The following is a 25,945-nucleotide window of genomic DNA, read 5'->3' on the forward strand; positions in this document are numbered from 1 at the left end:
TTCCAGTCGAGGCGACAGCCTGCTGGTTGTGCACAGGCACCTTTCCATTTTTACAGCTCCACTGGATTATCTCCCCAAACAGCACATCTTGCAGCCTCCAATTTCCTACTTGTGCTCTGTTAGCAACAAGCCGTCTCCCTTTGCCATTCAGGACCCTCTTCAAGTGCGACAAGAGGTGTCTGCGTGAGGGGACTGAGTGGGCAGGTGCTGGCCTCTCCTGTGGCCTGTCACTTGCCTGCCATGCAGGGCCAGGGCGACAGCACTATCACAGAGCCCATGAGCTTGCTCCAGCCCCACGTGGTCCCCTGAGCCCACAGTGCGGGTCTCGGGGCTACTGATTTCACTCCAGCCCCCCAAAGTGCCAATGATCTATCTTGGCTTCAGGAGCAAAGTTTCTAATATAAGCTAAGAGCCACCTGACTTGTGAAAAACCATTTCTTCGGTATGATGAACAAAATCCAGAAGGAAAATTTCCTTTCCAGCAGGGTCCAAAAATTGTCCAGCTCCGATTCCTTGAAGGACCGGTGTTTTCCCCCTTCCCAGGCCACTCAAATGCAATCCAGCTGACACCACAGTCAACTCCCTTGGCCTCAAGATGGAGCCTGGCAATATGTCCTATCTGTGTAGCACTTGGTGATTCCCAAAGTTCCTTTACTTCTAAAGTGTCGTTTAATCTTCACAGCAATACAGGAGATAGGTTGGACCTGTATTATTCTAGTTTTAACAGAAGCAGCTACCAAAGTTCAGAGAGGTTAAGTGACTTGCCCAAAGTCACACAGCTGCCAGGTAGTAGGATAAGACCATAAGTGTTTGGGACTTTGGTCCGGGACTCTTGGTGTTCACTGTACCATACAGGTCCCGCCTCCTTCCCTACAGTGCTCAGGTACATGTACTGAGAAGTGGAAGAGTCGTGTCACTTACTGGACTTTTCACTTAGGGGCTTGGGGTGCAGAGGTGGCCCCAGCCGTTTGAGAGTGGACCTAGGGCAGAGGCAGGGGAGCAGGGGCTTCTGGGCAGGGGTGAGAGTGCAGGTGGATTAGGGAAATGAATGTCTGCATCTGTGAGAGCTAGTGACACACAGGATGGGGTGAGCACAGTGGCACTAGTCGGACTGGAGGGCACCAGGTGGCACTTCCAGGAACGTCCCCCTGGTTGTGGAGAACTCCTCTTCCCACCCCTGGCCCCAGAGTTCAAGAGCATGTGGGCCAGGCCAGGCCGCGGGAAGCTGCCGCCATGTGGTGCCTGCAGCTGGCTGGTGTCCCACAGCCGGAGAGCAGACCTGGTGTTCCTAGCATGCTGCCAGCGGAATGCAGACCGAGGGGGAGGGGGAGGCTGGCAGAACAGGGCTCCTATCTAGAACCATCACTTACAAGATGCCTGGCGTTTCGCTTGCTAGAGCCCAGCCTCCACAGAAGGGGCCCCTGGGCAGGCAGGCAGTTCCTGCCGCGGCAGCTGGCCTCACGCCCACTCTCCTGCTACCAATGAAAACCAACAGGCACGGACTCGGAAAGCCAGCATTTGGTTCTGGAATGGCTACTTTAGGATTTTATTAACCAGGAGCAACCCAGAACGTGCAGTCCTGCGTTTGCACAGACACCACGTGCCTCAAGAATCCTGGATGTGCTTCACGGTAGAGTTGAGAATTTCTAGCCCATGAAGCTCTCTCAGCTGAGCAGCAAACCTGTCGCAATCAGAACACAAGCTCCAGGACCTGCGTGCGGACTGCTGAGCCCAGGCTGCCCCCTCACTAGCCCTGGCGGGAAGGTGGCCAGGGGCGGAGGCTGGGGCCCTGGAGCCCTCAGGGAGGCCCGCAGACACTGCCAACACTCCCGCTGAGTGGCAGGTGTGACAGGCTGATCCGACGGCACCTTGCTCTCGGGAACTTTGGGCTCACGCTAGCTAACATGCCGTGCTTTCTGTGGAACAAAGACTTTACCCATTCCTCCCGTTTGAACAACCAGACAGGACTTGAAAGGACCTTAGATGCCATACAGGACAACCCTCTCATTCCACAGAGGAGGAGTCAGAGGTGGGAGGCTGCCAAGGATGGAGCCAGGCAGGCCAGACACCCTCCCTGCCAAGGAAGGCACCCCCTCTATGCCGGGGCTCTGGAATGCACCCATGGTTGCACCTGCTGGGAGCGTGAATGACTAGGTGTTTAAACGCATCAGAGCAGAACCAGTGTGAGCTAAACAGGAGCAGTGGATGTGGTTAGAGCAAAGCTGTCTTGCCCTGGCTTGTCACGTCTCCTTTTGGTTTGCTCTAGCAGGAGAACTCTATGGGCACTGGGCAAACAAGAATGAGGTGGGAGGTCTAACTTTTTTGGAAAAGTAGAGGGGAGAGGAGGGAGAGAGGAGAGATGGTGAAAGGGAGAGGAAGGAGGAGTAGAAATAGCAGAGGAGGATGGAGAGTGAGGGAGTGGAATGCAGAGAGGACAATGGCAGGAAGCAAATCCCTGTCAGATAAAAGTCTTCCCTCTCTGGGTGGAGCCTGAGGGGCCCCCAGTTCCCTCAGGGAAGGCTTCCTCCAAGAGGCAGCTACTAGGGCCCAACCCTGTCAGCCAGGGCTCCCGGGGCAGAGCCCCTCCCCCCCCCTCCCCGCACGCCTCCCGCTCCTGCACACCTGGGCTCGGCAGTGCACAGCTTCCCCAGAGCGATCCCTGCGTTCAGCGGCACAGCCCTCTCCCGCACATCGCGGGCTGCGAGCTTTAACAGGACTTGCACGATGTCCGTCTTCAGCAGGGAGGACGCCACCTGCGGCACCTCCATGCAGTTCCCCAGGCAGAGGGCGGCGTTGCCCACCAGAATCTCATCCTCCGAGCCGAGCAGCGTCATCAGAACACTGAACTCTGCAGGGAGGAGAACACGCATCGGTCCCTCCAAATGCCAAGCAGGGGCAAGGAGAACATCAGCAGGCTGGCAGAGGGATGAAAGGCGAGAGGAGGTGCCAGTGGACACCGAGGTGCCCAGAAGCTCTGAGAAAGGGCATGCCACTCCCGCATTTAGCAAAAACGTATTGTGTGCCACCGGCTCCTTGCTGGGTCTCTGACGTACCTCAGAGGCCCTGGGCAGCGTCTGGCGCAACACTGATGGGTGTGGGTGAATGCTGCGAGGCAGGCACGCAGGGCTGTCTTCTCTAAAGTCCCCAGCCTTCACCTCTACTCTCCACCTGACAGCCCTAGTGGCAGGCCACCGGCCTGCATCCTGGCTGCAGGGCAAGCACTAGGGCCCAGAAGAAAGGTTCCTGCCTGCAGGGAGGGGCCCCAGGCAGTCCCCTCCTGGCACATTCCAGGGGCGGGGCAAGGAGAACATCAGCAGGCTGCCTGGCCTGGGAACCCTGCTACCAATGACTGCAGCCGACCTCAGTTACTAGAGCAATGCCAGGCTCGGACTCCGGTTACTTTCCTTGCTCACTAAAAGGTGAACCCTCTGCCCTGGTGAAAGAGGAGAACCCATGTTAGGTAGGTCGGTCTAAGCAGAATGCTTTAGAAACCACTTCGATTTAACTTGGCAGGAGGTGGCAGCTCCCCGCTTCAGCCCCGTTGCCTGAATCCGAAGCCTGGGCCCGCTACCTGTGTGCAGCCCAAGGCTAATTAAACGCTCTCCGAGCTGGAGGTGAGATGACATCTGACAGTGTAAACACAGCTGGAGGCCGGGGAGGTAGCGCTTTCCACTAAGACCCTCCTCTCTGCTCACCTGCGGTTCCCTTTGCAGCTTCAAGGAGGACTAACCTCTGGGTGTGGGCTCCGCTTACTGAAAGCATCACTTACTCTTGTCCAGTCTTATCACTTCCTCTCGTGCTTCGTGGAAACTGTTAGTGCAGATGGCCAGGGTCTTCATGGCATAACGCGAGGCAGTCTGGCCTCCCGCCTAGATTGCGAATGAAATTAGAAAAATACCATCAATCCTGCGACTGTTCTTGGCAGAAACCACAGTGAGCAGCTGTGACTTGCTCGTGGCGTCCTAACGTCTAAGAGAGAGGCCCGCTGAGAACGGGCACACTTCCTGAGGAGCGTGGCCCTGCGGAGGGAGTGGCACTCACCCCTCCAGCACAGCCCACACCAGGGAGTGTAGGCCTGGCACGTACACCTGAGGAATCGCCTGGCAAGGCTTTGTGAGAGTGCTGGGAAGAGAATGACACTGTCGACGGACAGATCTACCAAAAAGGGAGGGAAGGACCGTTCACTGCAGGATTTGAGAACGAGGGCTGACTTTCCAAGGCTGCCAGGCCTGCACAGAGAACCTCAGGGACCTACATCATTTTACGAGGTGACAACTGTCAAATCATAACCTAACACACGGTGCGTATATGCATGCATAATACCACGTGTGTGCATGCAACCGGCAGCCTCTGGCAGGTTTGCAAGAGTTGTCTAGAGTGAATGACAGTCATCATGCAAGTGGCAGCCAAAACTCAGACTACCCTGTCCTGCCCTCTCAATACTGTCCCTGACCCAGCGCAGCACCCTCCTCCCCCTAAGCAAGCATGCTTTCTGGCCCTGTAAGCCCGGAGTTTTATGAATAAGTCTCCCATGGGGTCACCACACTAACATAGGTGGGTGATCCTCCTGGGCATACCTACCATGGGTGGGATCCAGAGATGGCAGCTGCGTAAGCCCCTCACCATCCCGGTGAGTCTGGTTACCTATTGTACCTATGTGATTAGATTCACTGCACTCATATCACAAGGGAGATTTGAACATCCTTTTTTACATCCTTCTGTAACTGCACCCCACGCATCTCATAGTGGAGTTACATCCAATGTCCTCCCGACAACTGGATAAAGCGTCGTGAGTGGGAAAATGTGAGCAGAATAAGAGGCTGAGAAACCTTGGGGTGAGTTACTCAGACCATCGTTTTCCAGGACAGAGGCCAGGCATGTCTAAGACAGGCTTGGACACACAGTTTCTATGTATATCTAATGGACAGTTTACTTATTTAATTTATTTACTTACTTATTTAGAGGAACACGAGGAGGGAGGGGGAGAGAGAGAATTTGTCGCCCCCCCCCCCCCATTTCTGCATTCATTGGTTGATTCTTGTGTGTGGCCGGAACAGAGATGGAACCCACACCCTTAGCATATCTGGATGATGCTCTAACTGAGCCACCCAGCTGGGGAACAACTCACTTATTTATTCACCAATCTTTTGTTGATGTTCAGAGCACAGTCTGGGTGGACATGCAGAAGAGAACTCCATTCAAGTTTAAAATCTAGCAGGGGTGAAATAGCGGCACCTCACTTCTGTTCCCCCAATAAAATAAGATGCTCCTGGAAATTCCAGAGGTTGTAAGCAATGACGGTATTTTACCTTCAGGAACTTAATCATTTTCTTCACCACTCCTGCTCTTAGGGCCTCCTCGACGATTTTCAGGGAGGAAGGGAGGGTGCGGCTGAGGACGCCAGCAGCTCTCTGGGGGAAGCAGAAAGTGAAGGGTAACAAAGTTCTTTTCAGATATGCTGAAGACCTTCACAAGTAAACAAGGGGGAGGTAAAACAACCATTGATATTGGAAGCAAAATTTGCACCTTGATTTTAAAATTGCAAATTGATTTAAAAAATATGTAATGGCCAAGTAGCAAGCACTGTTGTTTTTAATACAGCTGCCAGGTAGTACATTCAAAGGGCTGCGAACATTGGCCCTGGCGCATCATGGCTCAGCTCATTTCTGCTCCATACAGGCCACCAGTTCACCTTCCGTCAGCCCTGGCCACTCCGCGGTGCTGGTACCAGGGCCAGGGCAGCCTTCCTGGACTGACCCTCTGGGTCTTTTAGCTTTTCCGTTATCTGTTCTGAATCTGTCTTTTTGTTCTATTTTCTGGGAGACTTCCAGTTCTAATTCTTTAAAATAGCAAGCTATTACTACAATTTGACTATAATATTACTTTGAATTTTTCTGAGGATACAAATAATAGCTACTACTTTTTTCCTATTTCCTACACGAGTGGTTGGCAAACTGCGGCTCACGAGCCACATGTGGCTCGCAAGCCACAGTTTTGCCGCTCTGTTGACTAATGAGTTTGCCGACCACTGTCCTACACCATCTCTGTTTGTTTGTTTGTTTTTCTGGTCAATTTTTCTGTTTGTTGTGGTTTTTCTATTTATGTGTATGGCCTTCCTGAAATGTCTGGGGACCCGTAGCTGCCGATCACACTTACGAAAAAGATAATACACTATGTTTGGGTCTGCTGTGTTTATGGGAAGCTGGTGAGCAGGTGGCATGTGGCACCCCCAGATACTAGACAGCACACACGTCTTCTCCGGTCTCCCAGTGCCTCTGAAGAAACGTGCTCGGATTCTGTGCCCGGGGGACAGACGGGGGCTGCCAAGTGCAGTCCCCTAGGCTCTCACTGCAGCCCTGATGCACCTGGCATTTTGAAGTTGCCATCTTCTCCAGGGTCCCTTCCCAGCGGTGTGCCCCTCAGTCTGTGCTCTACACCGAGGTTTCTCCAGCTCTGCCCTCTCCTGACCTACTGGTGTCCTCTTGCCTGTTCACTTTGTTGATGTGGGTTTCTACTTCCCCCCAATGCCTGCAGTGTCGTTTTAAGAGGTCTTAGAGGGAGAAGGCATAGACTATGTGTTAGCACGTCATCAGTCTTGCTTCCCTGTCGGCTTCCCCCGGGGGCTGGAATGTCTCCACAGCTGACAGCACAGATCTCTTTCCAGGCTCAAGACAGTAGAGAGCACCCAAAGGAAGGACCGATTCTCCTGCTGGAGCTGCTGCCTCACTCAACACGCCGCCAGCACCCAACTGTGGCACATGCAGAGCCCTGGGACAGTCTGGCCAAGAGAGTCCTGAATGGTTAGCATAAAGCTAGTGCTGGCCTCGCTTTAGGTTTAGACTAGAGGTGGGGAATATACGGCCCGCGGGCTGTGGAAGGCCCACAGAATCATGTTGTCTGGTCCTGCCAAGGCATTAGGGGTGAGTTAATTAAATGTCTGACCAAAGATAGAAGGCCGATTTTTAAGTTGATAATTTTGTATGGCCCAAGAATGATGTTATAGATATCCAAATGGCCCTCGGCAGAGAAAAGGTTCCCCACCCCTGATTTAGACCATCCAGAAAAGCCTCAACTACTCAAGAACAATGGTGTTCACCACTTTGGGGTCGTGGATGCTTTCTGAGGATCTGATGGAAGTTGTGCTGCCCCCCACCCATGAAAATGCGCATACACGCAGAATTGTCTACACAATTGCAGGGGTGCCGAGGAACTGCAGACCTACCAGGCGTTGTTCCTGGAGCCCAGGTTAGAAACCCTCCCCCACAATGCCGGGACTGACCTCAGGACAGTGTGGGCATGCTAGCTCCAAACAGGATGCTCTGGGTCTACTCAGAACCTTCACCCCCACCCTGGAACCGGCCCCCAGTCCATGACCTTTTAAGGGCTGGCTTTCCAGGATGCCCTGAATGTGACCCCAGGGACTTTTCTAGGCTTTGGGGCCCTAATAGGAAAGTTGGGATAATTCCTAATGTGCATTTATAACACATCCTGGGATGCTGGCAAATACCTCTTGAACCACATCAGTATCCCCTGACACACTGCGCTCACCACCCGCCTTCTCGGTTTTCTTATTCAAATGGAAACGGAGTTTAAAAGCCATTCCAGCATATACCTCCAAGGCGGCTAAGGCCACTATGCTTAAACCGCCTCTGGGATCACTGGATTGAAAACATGGGTTTGGTTTTGTTGATCATGGAAAAGAGATTCTACACAAAATTGCATGGCCCATTCCATTTGCACAAGGATATCTTGAAATAGGACAAATCAGATAAGTTCCAGAGCAGACACCAAAGGGCTCATGGACTCTAGGGGGCTCCACAGATGGGTGCTGGGCAGTGGTCACTAAACCCCATGAAGCTGAAGGCAAGTCTGAGGATTGTGTGATTATGGGCACCATTCTGAGGAGTGTGCCCTCCTCATCCCTCAGAGCTGGCAGAATCTCAACGGTGTGATGCCTTTGAAAGGGTAAGATGCACCGACATGAAAACAACACGAAGGAGAACAAAGGATGCTGTTCTGGCTCTCCCAATCTTACTGTCAGGACTCCTCCATCCTGGCTGTTCAGTAGCGACATGCACCTCCTGCTCACCTCCGCGGCCCAGACCTGCAGCCATGGGGACGGAGAAGGGGCTGTGAATGCTCTGGTCATCAGAGTCTTCGATAGAGCTCCCTCCAAGCCCTGATGGGAGCTGACCACCCTCCTGTTCACCGCCACATTCCCTCACTACAGGGCACAAACCCTGAGGGCAGGAACCACATTTATCTGACTGTAAATGCAGGACCTAGCAGCATGTGCATCCTGCACACTCTGTTTTCTGAATGAGCACCTGACCGAGTGACTCATCCATCCCTCCATGAAGCAGAGAGAGTGTCCCTCAGCATTTCCCACTCCCACTGCCTGTGCTGGCTCTAGGGGCTTCTAGCTCTTGGCGAACATGAGAATGGTTCTATGCAACAGAATGTGTTTAGGTTGTCCCAGGGTTTGAGGTAGGGAGAAAAGAATACTGCACCTCAGAGACAAAGGGGGACTGAAGACACAAGTTCATCATGAGTCCCAGGAGGGCATATATGACGTCTCTGGACAAGTCTACTTCCTCCTCACACCTGGCCTTTGGAAACAAAACAAGGTAACCTATAACTTTTCTGTCATGCAGCTTTAAACACACACACACACACACACACACACACACACACACGTGTGTATATACCCATGTATATGTATATGTATATGTATATGTATATGTATATGTATATACTAGAGGCCTGGTGCATGAATTTGTGCATGGGTGGGGTCCCTCGGCCTAGCCAGCGATCAGGGCTGATCAGGGCTGGCTGGCTGCAGTGGAAGGGACTGCAGGAGGGTGGCCGGCTGTGGGAGGTTGGTTGTGGGAGCACACTGACCACCAGGGGGCAGCTCCTGTGTTGAACATCTGCCCCCTGGTGGTCAGTGCACATCATAGCGACCAGTTGACTGGTCATTCGGTCAACCGGTCATGACAGTTGCTTAGGCTTTATATATATATATATATATATATATATATATATATATATATATATTTCTATATTTAGTTGATTTTAGAGAGGAAGGGAAAGGGAGAGGAAGGAGGAGAAGGAGAGGGAGAGAGACACATCAATCTGATGCCTCCTGTATACACCCCAACTGGGGATCAAACCTGCCACCTTTTGGTGTATGGCACTATGCTCCAACCAACTGAGCCACACCATCCAGGGCTGCCTTGTAGCTTTTAAAGTCATCTTCCCCTTGGCAATTGTCTCAGCATTACTTAAACTCCCTACATTGCCAATGTCATGAACCTACGTGATGTTGGAAGATTAGAGACCAGTCTATGAGTTAGTGTTAGTATGGGACACTCCCAAGGAGTCTCTTGTGCCTCTGCCATGTGACCCTGGTTCAACCTGGTCCTGTGTTTACACTGAAGACTGAGCTGCTCAAATGGGTGGCCAAGCCAACTCCGCCAGCAAACCCTACAAGCCTCTCCAGGGTGAATGAGACATGATGTGGAGGCTCGCTGAGGTCAGCCGCCCATAAAATCTGTGGTCACAGAAGGAAGAAGCTACTGGCTCCAGCACTCTCAAACAGAATTTTTAGAAAATCTAGATAATGAAGAAGAAGCCAACACCCCCAAAGCAGATAGAAGACCAGCTTTAAGGAGAAAAGCTAAAATACCATGAGGCCCAAGCAAGCATCCCCAAATTCCTCAGAGGCAGACATCTGTCTTCCGGTGGCAGCGTCAGCACTGAGGTTTCCCATGATGGCAACACACTGGCTGAGAGCTGAGGTGTTGACTTCCTTGGGGTCTCTCTTCTACAAGAGAATCAAGAGAAAGCAAATGTGCAGAGAGCAGGCAGATGATGCCAGCATCATCCCCAGGGGCACCCCTCATGCACCAAAATGCCGGGAACCAGAGTGCAGCATCACACCAGCACCAATGGGGTCATACTGGCAACAGGGTGGAGGCACATGGGTTAACCCCAAAGCACGTGGCCTGCAACCAGCCTGGACAGCAGAGCTTCCACTTCCACGTCTAAGAGACTGGGCTGTAGACATGCTCAAGTCCCCTGAGACGTGGCTCCCCAGGGACAGGTCTAGTCCCAGCATGCTCTCCTCGAACTCCTCCACCACCTTGCTCCTCAGCTCAGATCTCCACACTCGCCCTCTGACCAGGACAACTTTCATTCAGGGTTGCACACAGTCCTCATGACCAGACTTAGGATCACAGGGGACTGATGAACCTGAGCCCTCTCTCCACCTTCACCCAAGACGCAGAGGTGAAGGTGGAGAGAGGGCTCAGGTTCATCAGTCCAGCTCTTCCTCCCCCGCGATGAGCCTGCATGTGCCCTCTCCACCTGGCCCAGCTAGGGCTGTTTTAATAAGAACTGTGTAAATTCCAGCTGTGAATAAACGATTCCTGAACCTGAGAGTCAACAGGCGCTCTGGAGTGTGACTGTGTTTAAACGGCTCACGCCCCTGAGAGTCAGAGATGATGAAATGAAGACTTGCTCACCAGCACGCCTCTGAGAGCCGGGAGAACACCTGAGAGGTTGGCCCGGAACCAGACTTGGAATCTGTAGGGAGAACACTAGCCGTGATTTAGCTCCACATTGTACAAGCTATAAGAGAAATGCAGAGTCTCAGGTGAGGGGGTGAATAGACACAAACTCTGGGCCCCTGTGTTTGCCATGTGCCTGGATGACTCATTCGGAAACAGAAGAGAATACCCCAGGTATATGATGCGGCTTTCATTTCTCTAAGTCTGAAGAATTGCCTTTGATGTTAAACATCAGGTCTCAGATGGCAGCACTTATGCAGAAATTTCTGGAATCCCTAGGCTTTGCCAAACCGACCTCCCACCATCCTGCCCTCCCCTCGCTCCGAGTCTGCGCTGCGTGCTGTGCAAACAGGAAGTGCAGTGCAAGCATGGTTCCTCGGCACAGCCACAAGGAATCCCAGCTACACATGTGTCTCCACATGCTACACATGTCTCCACGTGCTACACATGTCTCCACATGCTACATACGCCTCCACATGCTACACATGGCTCCACATGGTGTGCACTGCTTCTACATGCTACATACATGTTTCCACATGCTACATGCGCCTCTGCACACGACACACATGTCTCCACATGCTACATACCTCTACGTGCTACAAACCTCTACACATATCTTCACATGATACACATGTCTTCACATGTTACACACCTCCACATGCTACACATCCCCATATGCTACACACATCTCCACATGCTGCGCATATCTCCATATTACAAACACATTTCCATGTGCTACATGTCTCCACATGTTATATACATATCCACATACTACACACATCCCTACATGCTACACATGTATCCACATGCTATACACACATCTCCACAGGCCAGAGCAGCTACTGAGTCCCCAGCCTGTGCTAAGAGCCTGTCCAGGAGCAAAGAAGCACTCTCTCGTGGTCATTTCTAAGCATGATGTTCTAAAGGTGGTGAGGAAATTAAACAAACAAGAGACACTGAAAAAGAAAACAACACTTAAGAATTATGAAAAATGTAAGACCCTTACTGAATTCCCCAGTAGCTAAGCAAAAAAAAAAAAAAAAAAGGCGGCGGGGGTGGGGTGGGGTGGGTGGGAATGGTTACCCATAATGCCACTGGCAACCCAAGAGGAGGCTCCATTTTACTGTGCACTCTCTCTCTCGCTCACATCTATTCAGTTCACATTTGCTAGGCAGTTCCCATTGGGTGCTGATTAAGGGGAAGAAGCTTCTCCAACACACAGTAAGCTTGTCTATTGTGTTTTAAGTACGTTACTGCTTCCAACCCCGCTGAGGACTGGGTCCCCTGCCCCGAGGGGCTGGAACAGGCGTGCTGACCACGGCCTGGGAAGGCATCAGCCCTCTGACTCAGTGAGCCTTGCAATGCCCACTGGCCAGCCTCACTGTATGCTGCACTTTCTAAACCATCAGAGAGTCAGCAACAGTTGAAGGAGAGATGTCAACTTCTGTCAATCAATGTTACCTTTCTTCCAGCGCCAAGTCTGTGAGCAGTCCCATGGCTGAGGTGGCCCTCTCATCTGAGAAGTCCAGAAATGACACCAGGGCTTCCAACAATCTGCAAAAAAACCAGTACAACCTCAGAGTGGGCTGTCCTCCAACTGACAGCATTTCCAACAAGGACACCTTGCAAGGAGGCCAGGAAGGAGCCAGCATGCAGGGGAGGTAGCTGGAGTGTCCTGCCACGCCCCCTAGGAAGCCCAGCTCTGGCCCACCCAGTGACACAGACTCTCCTGCAGAGTGGCTCTTCCTCCCCATGTGCAGTCCCAGGGTTGAACAGTTTTAACCCAAGTTCACTGATTATCAGACGATGACAGGAAGGGATTGCTGGGGCTTCTGCCATGTGACTCTGGCTCGGCCAAGTTCAATCACATAAATGACATCTAAATGGCATGCTCACTAATCTGCTAATGACTAAAGTAGGAGGGCCCCCTAATAAGGTGGGGGATGGAATAAAGACTTCACAAGATTTTGACAGGCTGCTGAATATATCAGACAAAATTTAATACAGTTAAAGTCAAACTCCTCCACTTAGAGCTGGAAATTCTGCATAAGTAACAGAATTGGTAGACCTGGTTTATAACTGGCTCATATGAACAAGATTTAAGGGTTACTAGGTAACTGCAAACCCACTATGAGCAAATAGTCCAGTGGAGTTGCCAAAAAAAGCTATTGCAACCTCAGGCTGCCCTAACAGACTGACCAGCCCAGGACAAAATAGGAGCCACTTGTGCAACCAGCAGGCCCATACTAAGCACCCACAGTGCGCTCAGTGCTGTGCTCAGTACGGGGAGGGCAGTACTAAGCACCTGGGTGATATGAGAGAAACAAACTCATGTAAAGTGGGCACGGAGTCCACCTGGTGGGAGGTGTGGGAGGATGGCGATGAAGAAGGCTGCAAGGAGCAGCTGATATGTCAGCTATCACTTGAAAGTGTAGTGCTGGCTTTTTGTCCCTTTGTTCATTCAGTCAGCACCTGCTGGGCACTGTCCAAGGAGCTTGCAAGCCAGTGCCAGGCACACGGGGAGCAGAGCATTCCCGGCACAGCACACAGCATTCACAGAGATGATGAGGCAACGGAGAGCAGGGCACACCTGGGGACTGCCAGAAGTTCCTCACAGCGCGTGCTGAGGGTGTGGGGAGAGGACAGGAAAGGCGAGGCCAGAGACCTGGACGGGGCCAGCCTGTCACGGCGGCCTTCTGTGGCCTGCTGGAAAGCCTGCACTCTGCCCTGCAGGACTAGGTGTCCCCAGTGTGGTGAGTAGAGGACTTTCTTGGTAGTGGTGTGTGGGGGGAGGCAGATTCTTGAGCCCACCTCAGTCCAGTGGAAGGAGGCTGCATTTAAACCAAGTCCCCAGGTGATTCCAGGGCACCATACTTCTCAGCAGCTGGAGAACTAGTCTTATAGGCTGGCATTTTCAGTGGGAAACTAACAGGACAGATGTGCACGTTAGACAAATCCCTTTGGTATCATGGTGGAGGCTGGATTGGGGCAGGTAGTATAAGAGGCAGGGAGTCCATTGGGGGAAAATGGATTATCAAGACTAAAGTTAAGACTGAACCAAGGCAGAGGCCGAACAAGATGTACAGTAGAGAAGAGAGGTGTTCGCAGTGACCGAGGAGGAGTGGCTGGAGAGGGATGCTGGGAGGGAGCCAGAGGAAATGAAAGCAGGAGATGCTGAGGAGGTAGGACTGACAATACACCACCATCTTACAGATGTGGGGAGCCATCCAGGGAGCCCTCGGGATGCTGGCCTAGGCAGCTGGGGGGATGGAAATGCCACCTCTGAAGAGAGAAAACGCAGGCCGAGGGTCTGGTTTGCAAAACCACTTCTGAATGATTAAGTCTGTGATACCCCTGGTGCTGAGATGGAGACGCCCAGGGGCAGAGGGGGTTTTCTTCCAGCACTTTTAAGAGAGAGCGATGTATGGGTGATAATTAAGGGCGTGGGTGAGAGGAGGGCCAAGGGTAGGGTCCTGGGGTCCTTGACTTGGAAGGTGACAGCATAAAGTGGGCTCAAAAGGAAACCAAGAAGGAAAAAACCAAGCGGTAGGAGGAGGCCAGGAAGGTAACATCGATAGGACCAAATGGGCAGTGACGGGAAGAAAGTGCAGAAAGGAGCCCATCGGGTGGGGTCTGAGAGGAAGGTGAGCTCCAGCACCCACATCTGTGCTACTGCGTTTACTCAGCGGCTTGTGTGGGCAGGGTCGGGAAGTCAAGTCCAGAGGGAAACCAGGATGCTTAACTTGGAAAAGACCAGGCTCCTTCATGCCCTAGAAAGTGGGAGAAATGACGTGTTCTGTTGGCTTCGATAGACTGACCGAGGCTTCAGTATCGGGAGCAGCATTGTCCCAGGCCAGAATGGGGCAGGCAGTTTGTGTTCAGTGAAAGGAGGTAATTTTTCATCAACAGAACATCCTGTGGGAGGTGAGAGCCACATCCTTTCGTTAGCTCGGGAAAGACCCTAGTCCGTTAGCTGTGATAGTGCCCATCCCAATCAAACTGACAAAACGCTGGAACCTTCCCTGGAGGGCAGCATGCACACCATGCATGTGCCAGGATGCCCCCAAGGGGACACCGGTGCTGGGTCGGGGTGGGGGGGACTGGGCTGGATAGTTGACAACACCCCAGGTAACTTCAATTTCTGCAACTCCCCCATGTCCCCGGGAGTGAATTCAGTGTTCCTCTGTCACAAATCACTTATTTTACAGTTAGTTCCTATTCTTCCTTCACCAATTGAAATCTGTTCTCTTCGCTCTTGAAGAGGAATGCTGATGAACCTGAGCAGCACAGAGGAGGAGCTGAGCCGGCAGCCTAAGATCATCTTGCTTTTAGCCCCAGGAGCCATGAACAATGAGGCTTCTCGCAGGGTGAGAGTGCACATCCTCACTGGACGGAAGAGAGCAGCTGCCCCTCCCACCCCTCCTCATCTCCTTTACTCTTGGCCCTTTCTGCTTTGCTGGCAGCTGTCCCTGGAGATGCACCACACATCAGAAAATGATCGAATGCACAGTAAATGCACTTTCGCATCCGTTTAGGACCTGAGCATGGGCCTTTGAGAGAGCAAATGAGTATCAAGTTATTGTTGAGTCCGCATCACGTGTCAGGCATGAAACTGGCTGCTTTCCTCCCTGTGGTTGACGCTGTTTGCTGGCGAACCCCACGGAAACCCTGCCATCGCCTTCTACCCTGCCTGCCTCTACTGTGGAAGCCGGAACCATTTTCCAATCACAGGTGGCACGTGACCGAAGAGAAACAGAAGCAGTTGGTTCTCTTGATAAAAGGGACAGACCGGCTGGTGCTAAGCTGTCCTAAAGGGGGAGGTGATGCGTGGAGTGGCAGCAGCCTGTGTGACCTTGAGGGAAGGGTCAAGAGAAGGACAGAGACCTGGACTCTGACATCTTGAAGCCACTCCACCAGCCAATGCCACCTCTGGCCTCCGCTGTTACGTGAGCAAAGAAGACCAGCTTCTCTTGGTCACGTGTTCTGTCAAATGCAACAGAAAATGTTTAGCTGGCATCCACACATCACCACGCTTAGGCTTCGCCATAAGTCTGTGAAGCAGGGGAGACACCAGGCTCATCAAGACTAAGTAACTTTCCTGGGTCACATAAGTAGACAGAGGCAAGCAAGGGTTTGGGCTCATGACTGCTGGCGCCTAAAACCTAGCTCTTTCCACAAAGTGGCACTGGCCCTCCTAGTTCCTGTCACTGACCACTTGCTCCTTCAATGCACCGTATCCCTAGGGAAAAGCGCTGTGGGAGGAATGTGCCGTGAGCCCTCTCTGCGAGGCCACGGGGCCTGCATGCAGCCCTGGCCTGCTGCAAACCATCCCGTTTCACTGCAGAGAGCACTTTCCTCTCTGTCTGGTCTAGTCGGGGTGGGCGTTAATGAGAGCAGCAGGCATTGCGGTAATAAGCTAAGGCTTCTTGGCTATTTAAAGAGAGCAGACAGACTCCCGGGATGATCATAAATGCCACTCTCCAAGACACTGGAAAAATTCAAATCGAAACCCAAGCAATTCAAAGATAGCTTAGGGGAGAAAAGCTTACGATTACTATAGCTACATTTATGCAGAGACCAGAACCAAAGAGAACATGTGATGAATGGATTAAGGAAATGACTGCAGATTGAGGAAAAGTCTGATGGCACCTCTCCTGTCAGAGATGTGAGAGGGAGGCGGGCTGCCTTCACTGAGCAGGTGATGCTCTGAGACGCTGGGGATCTTCCTTACCGGGTCAGGTCCAGGTGGCTGATGACCAGGCTCCGGCCGTTCTTCGTCTGGGCGAGCTGCAGCAGCAGGGCCAGGCTCTGCTGCCGGACGGGCAGGACCCCGGAGGCCAAGAGGGAGGGCAGCAGCCTGGCTGAGCCAGGGTGCATCACGAGCTGGCGCTCGTTTTCCTCTGCAAAACACAGGAGCATTCGCCTTGTGCACCGCGGACAGCGATTACGGTTCTGTCCCCACCTCCAATTCTTCTCCACTCGTCTGAGAGGTGGGATAGTGAAGTGGAAGCAGACTGCTGGTCTCAATGACCAGGTGAACGGCCTCAGCCGATCTAGTAACTCCTGAGACACTGCTTCCTCATCAGCGAACTGAGGGAGGCGGCAGACCTAACAGAGGGTTAAGTGAGTTACTACGTGATGGCGCTTACAGCGGGGACTGGCACACATACATTAGTATCATTCTTGTCAAAGGCTACTTGGTATGTCATCTGGAAATGTAAGGATAGGGGAAGAAAGCAGCTGAACTGTGGAATGTCTTTAGACCTTCTTCATATAATGGCCAGAGTCCTTGCGGGAAAACTAGGCTGTCCTATGAGAACGCTCATGAGTACAGCGTGCCCCCTCCCCGCACGAGAAGCCAATCCAGGCAGTGGCCCTGGGGCTTCCCCTCTCGCTGGGTCTAACCAGGCGTGTGAATTTGAGGGCACCAGGGCTGCAGGTGGAGGATGAGGCTAAGCGCTGAAACAGACCAGTTTGTCCAGCTCGTGTATTTTTCCTTATACTGGAAAAGGAGCTCACTGAGAACAACAGAAGGAGAGGAGCTGAAAAAGAAAGACCCCATCTCATGTACTCCTCCGGTAAGCCCGCACCGAAAGGCGTGCTCTGCACCCCTGCATGAATCCTGCTCCCAGCGTGACCCACCCCACACCTGGCTCCTCCCTCCCACTCGGCAACATGCACACACAGGCCCATGTCCTGGCCTGTAAGCAGTCCCTTATCCCTCTAAAAACCTGCTTGGCATTTAATGAGTTGGATACACCGAGATGTCATTGATCTGTGATAGAGCACTTACATCACAAGGCTGTGTCTGACGCTATATTTCAGATGTTAAAGAAAATGTGACACCAAGGTTCTCAGAAGCAGAGAAGGATGCTGGCTGAGGACATTGGATTGCATAGGTCAGAGGGTCCCCCAACGTCACCCAGCCCTGCCTCACCTCTCTCTGAGTGGGCTTTGCAAAACCTCTACCATGGGCTGGTGGGTCACCTAGTGAGCAGCAGGGGACCTCACCCTAGAGAGCAGCAGGGGACCCCACCCTAGAGAGCAGCAGGGGACCCCACCCTAGAGAGCAGCAGGGGACCTCACCCTAGAGAGCAGCAGGGGACCTCACCCTAGAGAGCAGCAGGGGACCCCACCCTAGAGAGCAGCAGGGCACCCCAACCTAGTGAGCAGCAGGGGACCTCACCCTAGAGAGCAGCAGGGGACCTCACCCTAGAGAGCAGCAGGGGACCCCACCCTAGAGAGCAGCAGGGGACCTCACCCTAGAGAGCAGCAGGGGACCTCACCCTAGAGAGCAGCAGGGGACCCCACCTTAGAGAGCAGCAGGGCACCCCAACCTAGTGAGCAGCAGGGCGCCCCAACCTAGAGAGCAGCAGGGCACCCCAACCTAGAGAGCAGCAGGGGACCTCAACCTAGTGAGCAGCAGGGCGCCCCAACCTAGAGAGCAGCAGGGCGCCCCAACCTAGAGAGCAGCAGGGCGCCCCAACCTAGAGAGCAGCAGGGCACCCCAACCTAGAGAGCAGCAGGGCACCCCAACCTAGAGAGCAACAGGGCACCCCAACCTAGAGAGCAGCAGGGGACCCCACCCTAGAGAGCAGCAGGGGACCCCAACCTAGAGAGCAGCAGGGCACCCCAACCTAGAGAGCAGCAGGGCGCCCCAACCTAGAGAGCAGCAGGGGACCTCACCCTAGAGAGCAGCAGGGCACCCCACCCTAGAGAGCAGCAGGGGACCCCACCCTAGAGAGCAGCAGGGGACCCCAACCTAGAGAGCAGCAGGGCGCCCCAACCTAGAGAGCAGCAGGGCACCCCAACCTAGAGAGCAGCAGGGGACCCCAACCTAGAGAGCAGAAGGGCACCCCAACCTAGTGAGCAGCAGGGGACCCCAAGCTAGAGAGGAGCAGGGGACCCCAACCTAGAGAGCAGCAGGGGACCCCAACCTAGAGAGCAGCAGGGGACCCCAACCTAGAGAGCAGCAGGGGACCCCACCCTAGAGAGCAGAAGGGCACCCCACCCTAGAGAGCAGCAGGGCACCCCACCCTAGAGAGCAGCAGGGCACCCCACCCTAGAGAGCAGCAGGGCACCCCAACCTAGAGAGGAGCAGGGCACCCCACCCTAGAGAGCAGCAGGGCACCCCAACCTAGAGAGCAGCAGGGGACCTCACCCTAGAGAGCAGCAGGGCACCCCAACCTAGAGAGGAGCAGGGCGCCCCAACCTAGAGAGCAGCAGGGGACCTCACCCTAGAGAGCAGCAGGGCACCCCAACCTAGAGAGGAGCAGGGCACCCCAACCTAGAGAGGAGCAGGGCACCCCACCCTAGAGAGCAGCAGGGCACCCCAACCTAGAGAGGAGCAGGGCACCCCACCCTAGAGAGCAGCAGGGCACCCCAACCTAGAGAGGAGCAGGGCACCCCACCCTAGAGAGCAGCAGGGCACCCCAACCTAGAGAGCAGCAGGGGACCCCAACCTAGAGAGCAGCAGGGGACCCCAACCTAGAGAGCAGCAGGGCGCCCCAACCTAGAGAGCAGCAGGGCGCCCCAACCTAGAGAGGAGCAGGGGACCCCACCCTAGAGAGCAGCAGGGCACCCCAACCTAGAGAGGAGCAGGGCGCCCCAACCTAGAGAGCAGCAGGGCGCCCCAACCTAGAGAGCACCAGGGGACCCCACCCTAGAGAGCAGCAGGGGACCCCACCCTAGAGAGCAGCAGGGGACCCCACCCTAGTGAGCAGCAGGGGACCCCACCCTAGAGAGCAGCAGGGGACCCCACCCTAGTGAGCAGCAGGGCGCCTCAATCATGACATGAGTTTGAGTATAATGTCCTTCGGGAAAGAGGCCCCTGATTCTCTAGTTTTCTAGAATCTATGATTCCTCCACTCTAATAAATCAAGAAAAAATTACATGATCTCATATTCAGCACTTCCCAGTTTACAAACTACATGCACACGCTCTTTTGCTGGCTCCTCACAGGAGCCTGTGGAAAGGGGACACAGCTACCGTTATTCTAAGTTTCAGAGTTTACCTATGTCCAAGGTCAGATCTTTTCCTATAAAAATACAATCTTTTAAGAAATAATGGACATGGTTCAATTTTTTATTTACATTGAGGTCACAAAAGTGATCAGATTCTATAAAGACTTATTAAACCCCAGAAGATGCTGCTATGTAAAAAGCTGAGTCAGGAAGGCCAGGGAGCTCCTCACACATTACTGTCCTGCTATTGCACACTGATCAGTGTCACCAGATGTGGCAGATGACCATTGGGGAGCACAGAGACTTGGTTGGAAAGTTGTAAGGAGGACATTCTGAGAAAAGGGGAGCATGTGGAAGGCTGCCTGCCCTGGTTATCAGAATTCCGACTTAGGGGAGACAGGGGAGTGTCGAAGGCGGCATTTATTCCTTGGCCTTTCCAAACAAGTCTGTGCATGTGCAGACCCCCGGGTGCTTACTGGAATCCTTATGCTTAAAACCTGGATGTCCTTGCCTAGAGGACAATGTAAACACATGTGTCCTCCCAAGGTTACTCACCCTGCTGATTGCATCTAAAGATAAAAATTCCAATAAAGGCCTAACGAGGCAGGCAATGGAGGCTGCTCTGGCTACTAAAGCCGGGGGCCCCTTAGCCCTCTCTTGCACAGTCTGAGTAATCGGTTCATCCGTCATTCAGGGGTTGCTGGTCAGCCCTGGCAGACTGTAAAGGTCGTGATGCTGAACTGGGTCCCGGGGTCAGCAAAAACCCCAGTATTTTTAGGCAGACAGGAAAGAACAAGTTCGGCCACTCCAGTGCCAACACGTGGGCAGAGGGCATGAGTCTGCAGAGAGCAGGGCGAATGAATGCCCGGGTGATGAGACCACTCATCACACTGACAGTGGCCTCAGCCATGGGGAAGCACTGCAAGGGTGCCGGGCACATAACTGGGTGCAGGCCTTGATTCTGATCCATGTGCTTTTTTCTGAGGGAAGGTCCAGACATCGAATCTCCAGGGCCTGGCCTCTGGGGGAACGAACTTGCCTGCCCACGCAGCTCCTGCGTTAATGGGTGTTAAGGGTGATGAGGTGTGATGGGCGGGGCTTACCGTTCCCCCTGCACACGGCTTGCCAGAGCCTGAGGACAGACACACACAGGGTCTCTTTCGCTGCATCTTTTCCCGCCGTGGAAAAGCTCCTGGAATGGACAAGGGAGAACAATGTCAAAACTGGAACTCAGTCTTCATCTTCCTTTCAGCTGGTTTCATTTCACCAACAGGCCTACAAAATGGGGTTGAGAAGTGATTCTATAATCCAGAGCTGCAGGTCACCCAGACCAAAGGACCGAGAGGCACTGGGCTGAGAGCTCCAGACAAGGATGCAGGCTGAGGAGGCCAGGCTGCACGCTGGGGGCAGGGAGGGGAGGCAGCGAGGGTGCTAGGCCAGGAGCCAAGGGCCAAGGTCACATATGACTTATGCACGGTGGCCAGCACACCACTTAGGGCAGCGGTCGCCAACCGGAGGTCCAAAAGGTTGGTCCGTGAGGTCCAAAAGTTTGGCGACCGCTGACTTAGGGTACATGGGCCTCCTCATGCAGGCAAATATGTGCTGGCGACTCCACCCCACAGTAGCATCCTAAGCCTCAGGGATTACACTAGAATAACTGAAAAACAAAGTAAAATAAAAATAAATTCAGCAAACAACCTCCTATCATATGGATCTTTCTTCAGATGAAATTATAAATGGGAGCAGCCAGACACAGCTGATCTCATTTCCTGACATGATCAGCAAAATTCCCGAAGGGACCGAATAGCAGTCTTGCAGCTGGGAAACCAGCAGCGCGGGCATTTCTCTGACTCGGAAGTGCTTGGAGGAACCCTGGAAGTTTGGGGGCCTTCTCTGCAGTCACTGCGGCATAACTGAAACTACCCGTGGCTCTGGCCCCAGGGCGCACACAGCACCTCAGCACTAGCCGGGGGCCACCCACAGTGACTGCGCCGGGCTCATCCAGTGAGGTCTCTGCCTGTGTCATCAGTGTCCGCTTTCATGAGAAACGCTGGTCTTTCCTTGCGTTGACACTGGCTGTCTTTACAAACATTCCTACCTTCTTATGACTTCATTCCCACTGATGATACTGAATCCATTGTGTGTTCTGAATAAAGTTCGCTCTGTGCCTAAAACAATGTCAGAGAAGCCCACGTCAGATTCCTGAACCACCTGCTGTCCTGCTGTTACCATGCCTGCTGAGAAGAGCTTTGGGACCACTGCATACAGTGACTGGGACGGCTGCGTACAGGGACCAGGACCACTGCGTACAGGGACCGGGAGGGCTGCGTACAGGGACCGGGAGGGCTGCGTACAGGGACCGGGACAGCTGCGTACAGGGACCAGGACCGCTGCGTACAGGGGCCGGGAGGGCTGCGTACAGGGACTGGGACGGCTGTGTACAGTGACCGGGACGGCTGCGTACAGGGACCGGGAGGGCTGCGTACAGGGACCGGGAGGGCTGTGTACAGTGACCGGGACCACTGTGTACAGGGACCGGGAGGGCTGCGTACAGGGACCGGGACCACTGTGTACAGGGACCGGGAGGGCTGCGTACAGGGACCGGGAGGGCTGCGTACAGGGACCAGGACCGCTGCGTACAGGGGCCGGGAGGGCTGCGTACAGGGACTGGGACGGCTGTGTACAGTGACCGGGACGGCTGCGTACAGGGACCGGGAGGGCTGCGTACAGGGACCGGGAGGGCTGTGTACAGTGACCGGGACGGCTGCGTACAGGGACCAGGAGGGCTGTGTACAGGGACCGGGACCACTGTGTACAGGGACCGGGAGGGCTGCGTACAGGGACTGGAGAAAGAGAACAGTGTGGTGCTCATCAGCAGGGAGCTGATGGTGGCTTTGAAACTGTTTACAGCTCCTAAGCAACCATTAAGTGTAACTGGGGTGAACCTTACCAGTTACCCATTTCTCTATGGTTGGGGGGAGGTGTGTGGGGTCAGACAGGGTGGTTAGGGTGTATATGGGGTATTGTGTGGGGTATGCAAAGGGTGTGTGGATGTGTGTAGGAAGTGTGGAGCATGTGTGAGGGGTGAATATATGCAGTATATGTTATGTGTATGTAAGTACATGGTGTGATGTGTTGTGTGTACATGCTGTGTGTGTGTAGTGTCAGTAAGTGTACACGAAATAAAGGCATGCTGTGTGTGTTTTGTGTTGTACTATATGTTGAGTGTATGCATGCCCTGAGGAGAGGATGGAGCTGGGGTGGGGGAATATTTCTTGTGCACCCCCTTTACCACCTACGTTACTGTAGGTCTTCGATAAGTATTTGTGGAAGGAAGGGAGTCTCTGACCTCTAAACTCTGCCCCTTTACACGACAACATTCACGAGGCCACACTTCTCTGGCTTACAGTCCTCCATCATCTCCGTCAGGATCTCAATGCCCCCCGCGTAGAACAAGGGGCTCTGGTCAGGCTTGGAGAGAGTCCCCAGGAGATGCCTGGTCGTCACGGCTGCGCTCTTTCCCGAGTCCAGCAGTTGCTGGGCTTCCTTCTCCTGGAGGTCTGCCTTCTCCCGAAGATCCACTTGATCCAGGTAATCTAGCAAAACAAGAAGGAAAACAAAATAACCCGGCATCGATGCTACCACACAGGAGTGACCTCTGTGAGGATGGGGCGCTGAGAGGCACATGCATTAAAATAACAAACTCATCTTCAGCAAGGAGAATTTTAGGAATAGTGTACAGTCTGCACCCAGAACCTTAAACATCTTGGGGATGCAAAAGAGAATTTCCTATCTAGAAGGCTCTAAAGGGGGATGTGTACAAAGGAGGAAGGCAAAGATCTGAGTTGGAGAACAGAGGAGAGAGGCGCAGGCAGCCTGTTAACACAGAGGATGGGATGCAGGCAGGGCAGGGCTTTGCAGCCGCATAGAGAAGGCACGAAGGCAGCCGAGGGCCAGAGCAGAGGTCAGGCCATCAGCAGGAACATTCTCACCTTTCGCCTGTGTCTGCAGCTGGGGGTTTATTTCTAAGATCTTCTGAAAACACTCTCTAGACTGGAAAAAAACACACACACAAGACCTTGACAAGTGGGTAGCGGGTAAAGGTGATGATAAGAAAGACACTGGGTATCACAGGACTTGGCTTCATTATTTCCTCTGGTCCCTCCTGCTCCCAGCACAAGAGGCAGGCATGTGAGCACAACATGCATCTGACATGTTTTAAGGCTTCTCTGGGTCTACGAAGCAATGGGTATTATTTCAAAATTTATTTTTAAAAAGTAGTGGTGTCATATGGCCTGTGGTGGAAAATTTCCATTCCTAAGTCCTTGTGGATCATGTCTGGCTGGGTAAATACGAAATTTAGATATGATATTTGCACTGAGCGAGAATAGGAGGCTGCCTGTCAGATATGCCCAAGGGAGTCAGGAAATAAACAAAGTTGGAGACATTGTAGACAGAGATTGGGAACAGGGAACGAGAGATGCCTGCTTAAAGGAACAGGGCTGCAAAGAGCCGGGGCATATGCAGTCAGCTTGAAAGCTTGAGTGAGGGGCCCTCACTGAGGAAAGTGTTGGACAGAAAGTTTCTGGCAAAAGGAAGATTCTAGTTCATGAGGCATGATGCTGGGTTTAGGGCAGTACTGTCCTCAGGAATATCAAGAACTGTCCAGAGGGTACCAAGAGAAAAAGCACAGGAAAAACAAAACAAAACAGTTCTGAGCTTTCTTGAAGACTCAAGGCTTGTTTAGAAGATTAGGATTAAGAAATAAACTGAAGAAAAATCACGTTAGTAAAGAACAGTGTCGCAGGATAGAGGATACACATCAAACACGGTAACTGCTATGGGCTAAATGTTTTGTGTCTCTAAAAATTCATATGTTCAAACCTAAACCCTCAAGGGGATGTCTTAGGAGGTGGGGCCTGTGGGAGGTGGTTAGGTCATGAAGATGGGGCTCTCAAGAACGAGGTTAGTGTCCTTACTAAAGAGACCCCAGAGAGCTCGCTCACTCTCTGGCTGCCTATGAACTAGAAACAGACACCAAATCTGCGGTCTCTTGATCTTGGACTTCCTAGACTCCAGACTGTGAGAAATAAGTGTCCGTGGTTTAAGCTACCTGGTCTATGGTATAGCAGCCCCAAAGGACTAGGACAGTGATCCTGTACCCAACTTCTTTCTAACCCTAGATCTAATCTGTCAGCAATTCCTGCTGGCTTCCCTGTCGATACGTCCAGAATCCCATCACTTCTCATCACCTCCATCCGCACCAAGCCGGTACAAGCCATCATCACCTCACTTGGATAATTTGTTGCACAAGCTTTATTACTGGTTCTGTTCTTTATTACCATGCCAAAATATAGTCTCAACTTAATAGCTCAAATAGAGCAGAGTGAGCCATTAAAACATGAATCAGATCATTTCACTCCTTTACTGAAAACCTTCTAATGGTTCTCAGCTCACTCAAAGTAAAACCCAAGATCCTCCCAAAGCCTGCAAGGCCCTAGGGGACCAGGCCCCCACCTACCCCATCACCTGCCTGACCTCATCTCTTATCACTCTCCTCCTTGCTTGCTCCATTCTGGCTATCTCTTCACCTGGCCCACTCCCCCCTTATATACCCACTTCTTCTTTACTTCACTACCTCCTTTCCTTTAGAAAGGTCTTTCCTGACCACTCTACACCTTTGCTGCTTCCTGGTTAAGTTTTTTCAATAACTCTATCACTACCCAACATACCACACATCTACTTATTTGGTTTCTGTCTCCTGGCCACCCCTACTTAAAAAAATATAAGCTAATTAAGTCAAAGATTTTTGTTTTCTTCATTGCTGTATTCTTGTTGCCTAGGACAGTACCTAGAACATAGAAAGCATGCAATACATATTTGCTGAGTGAAATAATTAAATGAATAAATGAGTGAATAAAATTCGGTAGAGAAGGGGAAATTAACATTTTCTTTTTTTTCTCTATTATTAACCTTCTATAATAATAAAAGCATAATATGCTAATTAGACTGGACAGTCAAACGACCTTCCGGGTGTCATTCCAGACATCCTTCCGGACAAAGCTGCTGTGGTGGGGGCCAAGACAGAGGCAGTTAGGGGTGATCAGGCAGGCAGGAGAGCAGTTAGGGGCGATCAGGCAGGCAGGTGAGTGGTTAGGGGTGATCAGGTAGGGAGGTGAACAGTTAAGGTCAATGAAGCAGGCAGGCAGAGTGGTTAGTGGCGATCAGGCAAGCAGAGGTGGTTGGGGGCTATCAGGCAGGCAGGTGGGTGGTTAGGGGCGATCAGGTAGGCAGGCAGAGGCAGTTAAGGGAGATCAGGCAGGCAGGTGAGTGGTAGAGGCGATCAGGCAGGCAGGCAGGTGAGCGGTTAGGAGCCAGTGGTCCCGGATTGCGAGAGAGATGTCTGACTGC

The 25,945-nt window shown here is 52.7% G+C and overlaps 1 protein-coding gene across 1 annotated transcript in view; it reads right to left on the reverse strand.

Moving 5' to 3' along the window:
* Window positions 1-1,605: 1,605 nt before the first annotated feature.
* Window positions 1,606-25,945, reverse strand: part of TTC12 (tetratricopeptide repeat domain 12) — a gene marked incomplete at its 3' end in the record, with an annotated part of 56,670 nt that continues 32,330 nt past the window's right edge. The window contains exons 8-21 of the mRNA XM_079788480.1: window positions 23,527-23,587; window positions 22,942-23,130; window positions 21,633-21,702; window positions 20,638-20,726; window positions 16,303-16,471; window positions 12,033-12,125; window positions 10,527-10,587; window positions 9,689-9,826; window positions 8,511-8,609; window positions 8,036-8,104; window positions 5,310-5,411; window positions 3,770-3,869; window positions 2,623-2,848; window positions 1,606-1,681 (exon numbers count right to left, since the gene is read on the reverse strand). Coding sequence (XP_079644606.1) covers window positions 1,606-1,681; window positions 2,623-2,848; window positions 3,770-3,869; window positions 5,310-5,411; window positions 8,036-8,104; window positions 8,511-8,609; window positions 9,689-9,826; window positions 10,527-10,587; window positions 12,033-12,125; window positions 16,303-16,471; window positions 20,638-20,726; window positions 21,633-21,702; window positions 22,942-23,130; window positions 23,527-23,587 — 1,542 coding nt within the window. The remainder of the gene's footprint in view (window positions 1,682-2,622; window positions 2,849-3,769; window positions 3,870-5,309; window positions 5,412-8,035; window positions 8,105-8,510; window positions 8,610-9,688; window positions 9,827-10,526; window positions 10,588-12,032; window positions 12,126-16,302; window positions 16,472-20,637; window positions 20,727-21,632; window positions 21,703-22,941; window positions 23,131-23,526; window positions 23,588-25,945) is intronic.

The sequence above is a fragment of the Cnephaeus nilssonii genome (assembly GCF_951640355.1).
Source record: "Cnephaeus nilssonii genome assembly, chromosome: 13".
Classification (NCBI taxonomy): Eukaryota; Metazoa; Chordata; class Mammalia; order Chiroptera; family Vespertilionidae; genus Cnephaeus; species Cnephaeus nilssonii.